Here is a 9,768-nt window from a genome sequence, read left to right on the forward strand (position 1 = left end):
ATTGCAGCTCATCATGTCATAGGCCCTTTTAGCACCAGAGACATCATTCTGATATTGTAATCCCTTCAGAGAATTCCTTCCAACAAATATAGAAGACTGTCATCATGATGAGAAAAAGCCTTTCCCCTAAAAGTGTTTATCATCCAAGAATAAATAGCAATGAAAATAATGGCTTTTTGAGACTTCAGAGGTAACAATCCATTTACCAGGAAGATAGTGCTATAAGCATTGTACATAAGCCATTTAGCCTTTCCAGTGTCTTACAGTCATCTGAATGTCAATTAAAGAAAAAAAAGCAAGAAGAAGAAGATGAAGTTATAATGCTGCATCAACAGACAGCTGTCCTAGTGGGCACTGGGAGCACAGAATGGCTCGCATTGCTGAGCAGTGCAGTCATTGCCAAAGGAATGATGAGCTCACATTTCATTCTGATTGCCATACTGTGGTGGGACTGTGGGGCTCTCACCCTTCCTGGCCCAGCTGACGCCCCTCGCTGCCTCGACACCAGATCTGGCTCATTAACGTGTCTGGAATGAGCGTGAGCCACCTCTCAGCTGGCAAGCACAAGGGGCATACTTGGATTCCCAGGTTGGAAGATTATCTCATTCAAGCACAGTTCTCCCAAAGATATATAAGTGCAGTGAGCGTGGTGGTCCCTGCAGAGCTGCCCTGAGCCCTGGGAGGTTTCAGCCATACAGGAGCACAGCCTCTGATCACCAGCAAATATGACGATGATGATGAAAGTAGAAGAGCTGGTAGGTGCAACCTTCTTTCATTTACTCACAATTAATTATCTTCTAGACTGTCATTGGAACAGGCAGAGAAAGAAGTCCTTTGTGGATCACTGATTTAGCAGGTTACCAGCACTGCTGTGCTCTAGGTGCAAACCCTTATATACTGTTATATTAATTATATTATATTATATTATATTATATTATATTATATTATATATTAATTTTCATTTTAAGTTTTCCTTGGGAAAGGGTCTCACCACAGATATAACCATACAGCTGTTTGGATTTGGCATCACAGCACAGTTTACCAGGCAAAGACCAACCAAAATGTAGCTATTTATTTGACTCTGTCCTTGGTTTTAATTCATATATACTTTTAGAAGCCAGTGATCTTATGATCTCACTAAGTTATTCCTATATAATAAGGGACTGGGACAACATACTAATGCTTGGAAACTACAGTATTTTATAACACTAAATTAGCAGCTTAATAATACTATTGTTTCTAGTAATAAACTTACAGTTCCTACAGCTACTACTGTTCATGATGTAAAAGTCTTTGAAAAGTTAGGTCTAGACCACAAGTAATGGGACATTCCACTGCAGGATTCAGACTAAGAATGTCTGATCTGATGGAGAAACTGGGAAAACAGGAAAGATTCAGTAAAAGACTGCACTTATTTTCCCAGATGGTTTGCTTAAGATACAACTGCCCAAGTAGTTGATGCTGTCTTAAATTCTTTGGCAAGGTTCTCACAGTTTCTTCTGCATTAGACTCTATTACAAATAGAATTTTACAAGATAATTAAACAGAAAGGCAGTCTAGGCCACATGAACCACTCTCAAAATACACATCTGCCTCTGCTAAGTTTAACAAGTTATCTCTTTGTGCACACTTAATTGGCATCAGAAATATTTCTGAAAACTATTGAAAGCTGTGCTGCTGCACAGCACCACATAGCTTCTGCCATTCTGCTATGAATGGGACTTTGGCTGACAGCAATGGATAAAACCAGCCTTGAAATCCCTCAGCAACCCAATTTAACTGCATGGGAGATGTGCCCCAGCCAGCTGCATCCCCAGCTAACCAGGCACAGGCAGAATGGCCTGTCCTGGCTGTCACACAGTGAGAGAGGGCAGGAATGAGGTGCAATCAGCCCTAAGCAATGCATGTTTCCAGGTGGTGGCTGCTACAGTCAGGAATTCACTGATTATATTATATCATGTTTGCATTTACAGGTGACTGGGAAGAAGGTGGATGATAAAGAGACTGGCAGCTTCCTCCCTGAGGACTTCAAAAATGGAGAGTATGAAGCTGCAGTAAGATTAGAGAAGCAGGAGGACCTAAAGACAATCCCTGAGCACTCACTGACCCGAGGTGATCTGGCTTATGAGAAGGAGAAAAAACTAGAAGCAGAGGTAGGGTTTTCTGCTTGGATTTTTATCATCATGCATGCATTTCCTGCTGCAGTCCTTGAAGTTCTGCCTCTCTCTAAGTTAGAAACACATGGTGAGCTAGAAAAACCCTTGGGAGACCACCATGAAAGGAGGCTGGTCTAAAGTCCACTGAAGACCACGGAGATGTGCTCACCTCTGTAGCCTGTGGGTGCAGGCAGTAACAGTTGAGGCAGAACCTAAAGCACCCCATACTGTCTGCCTGAAACCCTGAGAGCTCCTCTGCCCAGGGGTCAGCTGCTGCTGGCTGTCAGTGGGGGGGAGCAGTCAGAGCCAGAGAGACACCTTCAGCTTGCACACCTAATGACTGCTACCAAAAATAACTAACCCACAAAAGATTGAAGAGTGCATCTCTGAAGCCAGAAGCCTTAATTAACATGAAAAGGTTCTTTTTATGAAAACAAGGCATTACACTTACTAGCCCATTTGGGAAGAACAGCTACAAATTAAACTCATACTAGTCTACAGAAAAGTACCAATTTCAATTCCTGGAGCACAACAATTCTCCCTAGATCCTTAAGTACTGGTGTTTGTTTTTTCCCCCAGTAACAAAGTAGGAGTTTTTTTGTTTGTTTGTTTGTGGTTTTTTGTTTGTTTGTTTGTTTGTTTTTTTTTTTGTGAATAAGCAATCGACTGGCCTAAAAATTCAAAGTGATTTGGTAATGATAAAGTTTAAGTAGCAGGGGAAATAAGACCTTGTTCTAAAACGTGAAGAGTAAGAAAGTCCGTCTCAGAAACGTTTGAATAAAAATTACTTCTTAAACTTCAACAGAAACATTACTGGCTACAGAGGTTTTTTTTGCATTCCTTCAAAGCAGGTTCCTAAGAACTTATTGGGTTTCCAGTTATCCACAGTCAGCATTATTATTTTCCAGTAGGCCAATGACCAGCAGACCAAACCACAAACGCAGAGAACAATAAAAAGAAGAGGTGGAAATAACTTGAGTAAGAATTCAGTTGACAAAACTGTATACCATCTGACAGGGTGTCACCAGTGTATTCACCCTTAACCACACCATGGGACAGACTCTGTCATCTGTATTCACCCTGAGTCAGCCCCTGTTTGTGAATCTCCTGAAGCCAGGGACACCTCGTGGGATCTCAGTTCAGGCAACACACCTGCCCTTGGTGTCAGCAGTGCCCCACACTGACTTCATGCCCAGATGCTTTTTACAAGCAGGTCCTGCTCCTGCTTTTTACAATCAGGAGAAGCCCTATCTGAAAAAAAAAAAAAATAAAACAATTTATTTCAAAGTTCATCCAGTCTTAGTTGAATTCAGCTGAATAGTATCACATTGCTGTCCTGCCACTCTGAAAAGGAGAGGTGGTCACACAGCTCAACTTGCTGCTTTCCCTGATTTGTTCCAGCTGAAGAAGAAGAAATTAGAGGCCAGGTCAAAACTTGAAAATTTGGAGGATCTTGAAAAAATTATTGAGCTGAAGAAGAAGAAAAGATGCAAGAAAGTGAAAGTGCCTGTTTTAAAGAAACCTGAACCAGAAGTTATTGTAAGTTACTTCAAAGTAGCTTATTCTGGGAAAGTATTAATCGGGGTTTATGCCACACACATTTATGTTCTCCATATTCTTTCCTTCAGACAGGACCTGTGGATATTCCCACATTCTTCAAAGCTGCCCTGGAGAATAAGTTGCCAGTAATTGAAAAATACCTGTCAGACAAAGGGGATCCAAATGTCTGTGATAAGGTACAGTCTGCTTCCTAATGCAAAGCCTGCTAGAGAAGAGAACAAAAATAACTTTTACTATGAGGTTTTGTAGATTCCACCCTCATGAGAGGCAAAAAGGGGTGGGGGAAAGTAAATAAATGCTGGAAGTTTTGTACATCAAGTTTTCTAGAGGCCACTGAGACCCTTCAAAATCATATTACCTCAAAAGAGTCTATATTTAAAAGAAGGCTGTTGGTGCCCAGGAGAACCTGATTTTCTGTAAAAGATGATCTTCCAATGCTATGGAAAAAGAGATAGGAAATTTTTCTGCAGAACAACAGAAGTAAGTGGCTGCCCTCATACTCCATAATGCAGGACCTGCACTTTCAAGACACAGTGTAGCATGTTGGATGGGGAACTCAACAGGCATCATTTTAAATCTGGATGCCATATTGCAGATACTTTCCCATCCTTTAAAATGCTGGGTAGGCAGCTCTCAGCTATTAGGTTGCCACTAAATTTTAGCAGATTTCAGGTCTCAAAAGTATTAGCTCTTTAAAAGGACCCAGCATGGAGTATGTATTTGCCATCATCATTAAAGATGTTTTGTGTCATATGTAATATGTAACTTTGCACTGTTTCAATTGCCAGTACAAACGCACTGCGCTGCACAGGGCATGCTCTGAAGGACATCTAGAGGTGGTGAAAAAGCTGGTGGAAGCTGGAGCCCAGCTTGAACAGAAAGACATGGTATGCACATCCACTCACACCTCTTCCCAAAAGCGGCTCATTGCTTTATACGTGCCAGGAGAACCATTTATAGAAGTGCTTCTTACAGAGGAGGAGTACTAAAAGGCCTTGCGATGTCTTCGAAGTTTATCCTTAAAATAACATTGTTGAGAAGAGGTTTCAGGAGGGAGTGTCTGCCTCCCTGTGCCAAAATGGTTGTTGGAAACCACAGGAAGTGCTGGCCAGCAGAGTGCCACAAGCAAGAAAGCCTGGGGTAGGGTAGGAGAGCTGAGGTCAGGCTCCCACCTCAGCCTGCCGGCAGGTGCTGGCAGCGCTGTGCCACGCTGTCCCCCGGGGTCAGCACGGGCACCAGGATTTCAAGGCTGTGCCCGGGAGAGCCCCCTGCCCCTCCGCAATGCCGGCCACGAGGGCTCCCGAGTAGCCACAGCTCCTGCAGCTGCTCCTGTGCTCGTTTCCCTTGGCCGAGCAGCTGGCCCTGGCCAGCCTTGCTCCCCTCGCTAACCCGGCGGGGCTCACAGAGGGCGAGGAAGAGGAGGAATGACGAGTGCGAGCATCAAGGGACTACTTCCAGCACAGCTCAGGGCAGACGCTGAATCTTGTAGAGGAGAGGGGTTTTAATTCACTTTGTGGACTTGCATAACTTGGGGATTTGTTTGTTTTGTAAAGAGAACTATTCTCTCCCTTGAGCTTAATTTTCTATGCATTTTAGAATCCAAAAGGCATTAAATAAAAAATATTAACTAGCACATACCAGCCACATACCTGGCTAAAGGTAACTTCTAAGCTCAAGGAATAGACAAAACACATCCTCTCTCACAGCAGCATTGCCAAGATCTCTGTCTTTAGGAGTAACGTGCACTGAATATGAAGAATGAGAAATTCACAGTACTGTAGAAATTAGGGCAAAATAAGAAAAGCTGTTACTAGAAACAATGTTATTTTTTTTTACTAGAAACTGTGATCACTGTGTGATCACAGTGAAGTGCTCTAGGTTAAATCACATAAAATTAATTTGGATTAATTTAGAAATTTGGTTAAAATAGTGGTTTTTAATATAATGATGTATTAAAATACTTTTAATTTCGTTTTCCTATTAAAGCTTCATTCTACAGCTCTGCACTGGGCATGCCGGGGTGGAAATCTGGATGTTCTGAAATTCTTACTGGACAAAGGAATAAACATAAATGCAAGAGACAAGGTACGTGCTTCTAGAACTCTGCAGCTTTTTAAATTTGTGACGAAAAGCTGACCCTTGCTCCCAGTAGATAATTTCTGGCAGCTGTTTTTGAAGCCGCTCTCACCTGTTCCATGCCACTGACCATCTCCTCCCCTGACCCTCAGCTGCGCAGCACGCCCTTGCACGTGGCTGTGCGAACAGGTCGCTACGACTGCGGGGAGCACCTCATCGCCTGCGAGGCGGATCTGAACGCCAGAGACAGGGTAAGCAGCAGCGCCTCTCCCCCGCAGCTCCCCCAGCGCGGCGCTGCCGCCCGCGGAGCCCGGCCGGCAGCGCCGGCACTGACGCTGGGCTCCGCCGCTCTAGGAGGGGGACACGCCAATGCACGACGCCGTGAGGCTGAACCGCTACAAAATCATCAGGCTGCTGATCCTGCACGGAGCAGATCTGACTCTAAAGAACTGCGTGAGTAATAGCACAAAATCCAAGAAATTTTAAAATGCTTTAAAATAAGTTTCCCACCAGAGCAAGGTTTCAAGACCGGGAGAGACTATTTTGAACAGGCTTAATTAGATCACTTCAGAGCTAATTAAAGCAGAGCTGAGACAGGGAAAGAGTAACTTGGGGGAGGTCAGGGAAAAGAGGAAAACCCAGTACCTCTTTTGAAACCAGAGCCCACTATCTGCTACTTAGACAACATCACACCTTTCTATCATTTATTTTAATTACTCATATCATGAAAAGATGTAATAGACCGGACACTTACTCTGCACAACTCCTGGGCTTCAACCACCACTGAGACAACAAAGACCTTAGCTTGTAAGAAAAATATTTTTGTTAAGCTCACAGGTGAGGGCCAGCCCCAGCACTACAGCTGGAGGACCGGCTGTTAGCCTTACTGCCGGCCAACAAATCCCTGTGGCTGAGCAGAGACAAGTCCCACACCTGGCTGTGCTCAGAGCCATTGCAGCAGCAGCACTGCTCGAGCTCTGTGACCACTTGTTAAAATACAGCACTTAACAGACCTTTTCTCCCAAATCCAAACCCAGCAGCAGTAGCACGGGTTTTACCATTGCCACTCAATGTTTTTGACTGACAATCAGTCAAAACCCCAGGGGACAAGGAGGAAAGCAGTCACTGGAGCACTCTGTACTCCCTACTCTCTGCCCACCCTTAAGTGTGGCTGCACCCAGCATTATCCCTCAGAGTATGGCAACTGTGGAAGGTACAGCCCCAAAGGACAGAGACTTGCCCTCCCAGACTTTGCACACAAAAGTTGGTCCTACTTAGTTCCTGTAGTTCATACCATAATTAAACTCTTCTCTAAAGTCTACATTAAATGGAAGAGTGTCTTACTGAGATTGCATCTAAATATATTTCTAATCACTTGAAACTAGAACAAAAGGAAGACCTGCATGTTCTGCTGATCACAGCATTTGCCTAAACCCACTGAAACCCAAGCAGTTTTCATCATGGGTCTGAGCAGGACTGGGACTAGATCTGTACAGCAAAAGTACACTGACCCCAGGGGTGCAAGAGTAAGTCTAAGCCTGTGTGTGCAGAAGGAATTCACATCATGCAGGTGCTGAACATGTATTTAGGAAAAAACAAGGACTTGGCCATCAGTGGATGAAATTAAATATTCCTCTGTTTCTTTTAACCAGGAAGGGAAAACCCCCATGGATCTTGTTCTTCAGTGGCAGAATGGCACCAAAGAGATATTCAACAGCCTGAAAGACAATTCCAAAAAGAGTGCCCATCTAGGTAAATTCTGAAGAGAGAAACCAGACCACGGTCTTTTTGCTGCTTTGAAATGCTTCCCACAAACCTGGACAAAAATGTCCTTGAACATCTATTGAAAATATTTATGGCACTGGATTATTTGAGGTGCCTTCACTGAAAACTGCAAGAAACCCGCAAGAAATTATTTTAGAAGACAGGTTGAGTGTTAAAATTCCACTAGCTCTAAAATGGCTTTATTTATTTATATTTATTATTTATTTATTTAAAAGTAATTTTTAATTATGTTCATTATTTAAGCTATTTTTTTAATAGATGCAATTGGTCTAAATGCAATTTTTGCCAGCAACATAAATCCTTTTGTCTTAAATGGCAGAATTTTCAACTATATTAGCAAGTTTTCTCAAGCCTTCCAATAGCTCTAAATAGCAAATACTTGCAACTGTTGCCTTGTCTCACTACTAAAATAACCTGTGAATTGAGTGGCGGTATGTGGAAGAGCACTGGAAGAAGGTATACCGAGGTGCCAAGTGGATTTAATGAAGCAGTTGAGCAATGGTGTTTACACAGGGTTTGGCAATCGTGGTTGATAACGAGCTCGAGGACAGAGCTCCAACCACCATGTACCTCTTTGGACTGAAAGATTCAGATATAATGTTGTGAAGGTGAGAGGAGACTGTATCAGGGAAGTGAATTTTTTAAAAACTAGACTACACAGTATGATAGAAGAATGCAAAATCTGATTATGTATATTTGTAAATTTGTACTGCTTTTTCTGTACATTTTGAACTGATCCATTTCAGATTAAATTAACTGAGTGGTTCTTTTTACTTGCTGGAGTGGATGATGGAGTGGTGAGCATGCATGGCGTAATTCTATCTCTCTTTAAAGAAAGTTCACATCGTGTCTGCTATAAAATTCTTAAAAATGTAAAAGAAGTCTCAGCTGCCAAGAGGAGCCATCCCTTAACACTACCTCCCTGCCACTGTTAGATAAACCCCATCTCACTTACTTTGTTAAATGAAGGCACATGTGAAAACAGAAAGACAGAATTTCAACTAGCTAGTAAAACAAAGTTACAGTTCCATTACTGAGTTTGATTTTAAAAATATAATTTCTTAGTTAGTCACTACAATGTGGAGCACGAGACAGCTCCATTTATCCAAGCCAAGAGAGATACCAAGTCCTGTTAGGAAAGGCAGACACTTCTCCCTTTGCTTTAGCAGAAGAAGGACAACCTTCTGTGCTGCCAGCCAGGGCATGATGTCCCATTTCATAGAATCACAGAAGAGTTTGGGCTGGAAGAGACCTTTAAAGCTCATCTATTCCAACCCCTCTGCAATGAGCAGGGACCTTTTCAACAAGATCAGGTTGCTCAGAGCCCTGTCCCACCTGGCCTTGAATGCTTCCAGGGACAGGACATTTATCACCTCTCTGGGCAACCTGTGCTGGTGTTTCACCACCCTCATTGTAAAAGACTTTCTTGTATCCTAACTAAATCCACCCTTTTTTAGTTTAAACCCATTATCTCTTGTCCTATCACAACAGGTTGTGATGAAAATTCTGGAGAAATCTTGTAAGTCCCCTTTAAACACTGCAAGGCCCCAATAAGGTGGCACTGGAGCCTTCTATTCTCCAGGCTGAACAACCCCAGCGCTCCCAGCACTTCCACACAGAAGTGCTCCATCTTTTTTCCCAGCTTTGTGGCCTTTGGACACACTCCAACAGCTCCATGTTCTTCCTGTGCTGAGGACCCCAGAGCTGGACACAGCACTCCAGGTGGGAGAGAGCAGAGTAGAGGGGTATTTAGATGCTGCATTCAGTTAAATTCCTGATTATCCATTGGGTGGCCTGACAGACAAATATGCCAGAGGCTCTTACGCTCCTTCACCAACCCATGTCAGTTGGCTTTATAGTCTGGCCAAAGCAATGTCCTGGGCAATATCCTGAGGTGGAGTCAGAAGCGGGCAGCAATGAATGGTTTTTCCTGGTATGCCAATTTTGGAGTGAATTTACACAAAACCCAAAGGAGCAAGCCAAAGAACCACCTATTCTGTCTGCAGGCAGCTCTCCTAGACTGAGGCCAACAGCTTCAGACAGATGAGACTTTCCTCACACAAGCACCATAACTCACGAGTGCCACCTTGCCAGCCATAGGCCTGATTTGTGCAACATCCACAGAAATGACAGCTCGCCTCCACTGGCTGCTCTCGCTGCAAGCCACAACTTCCCTGCTTGTTTCTGGCCA

General features: G+C 43.4%; 1 protein-coding gene across 1 annotated transcript; it reads left to right on the forward strand.

The window, feature by feature from the left end:
• Positions 1–669: 669 nt before the first annotated feature.
• ANKRD1 (ankyrin repeat domain 1) lies at positions 670–8,392 on the forward strand. Its single transcript, XM_053949187.1, has 9 exons — positions 670–755; positions 1,974–2,153; positions 3,558–3,695; positions 3,785–3,892; positions 4,505–4,603; positions 5,703–5,801; positions 5,945–6,043; positions 6,147–6,245; positions 7,445–8,392. Exons 1-9 carry the CDS (start codon positions 726–728, stop codon positions 7,553–7,555), a joined length of 963 nt encoding a protein of 320 aa, XP_053805162.1. The 5' UTR covers positions 670–725; the 3' UTR covers positions 7,556–8,392.
• Positions 8,393–9,768: the final 1,376 nt, after the last annotated feature.

The sequence above is a fragment of the Vidua chalybeata genome, chromosome 8 (genome assembly GCF_026979565.1).
Source record: "Vidua chalybeata isolate OUT-0048 chromosome 8, bVidCha1 merged haplotype, whole genome shotgun sequence".
In the NCBI taxonomy this organism is placed as follows: Eukaryota; Metazoa; Chordata; class Aves; order Passeriformes; family Viduidae; genus Vidua; species Vidua chalybeata.

Excerpts from the sequence above, each read along its gene's own strand:
- ANKRD1 (XM_053949187.1), top strand. The coding sequence starts at position 726 with ATGACGATGATGATGAAAGTAGAAGAGCTG. Across the intron at positions 4,604-5,702 it reads AGCTTGAACAGAAAGACATG|CTTCATTCTACAGCTCTGCA; the intron begins GTATGCACATCC and ends TTCCTATTAAAG. Across the intron at positions 5,802-5,944 it reads ACATAAATGCAAGAGACAAG|CTGCGCAGCACGCCCTTGCA; the intron begins GTACGTGCTTCT and ends CCTGACCCTCAG.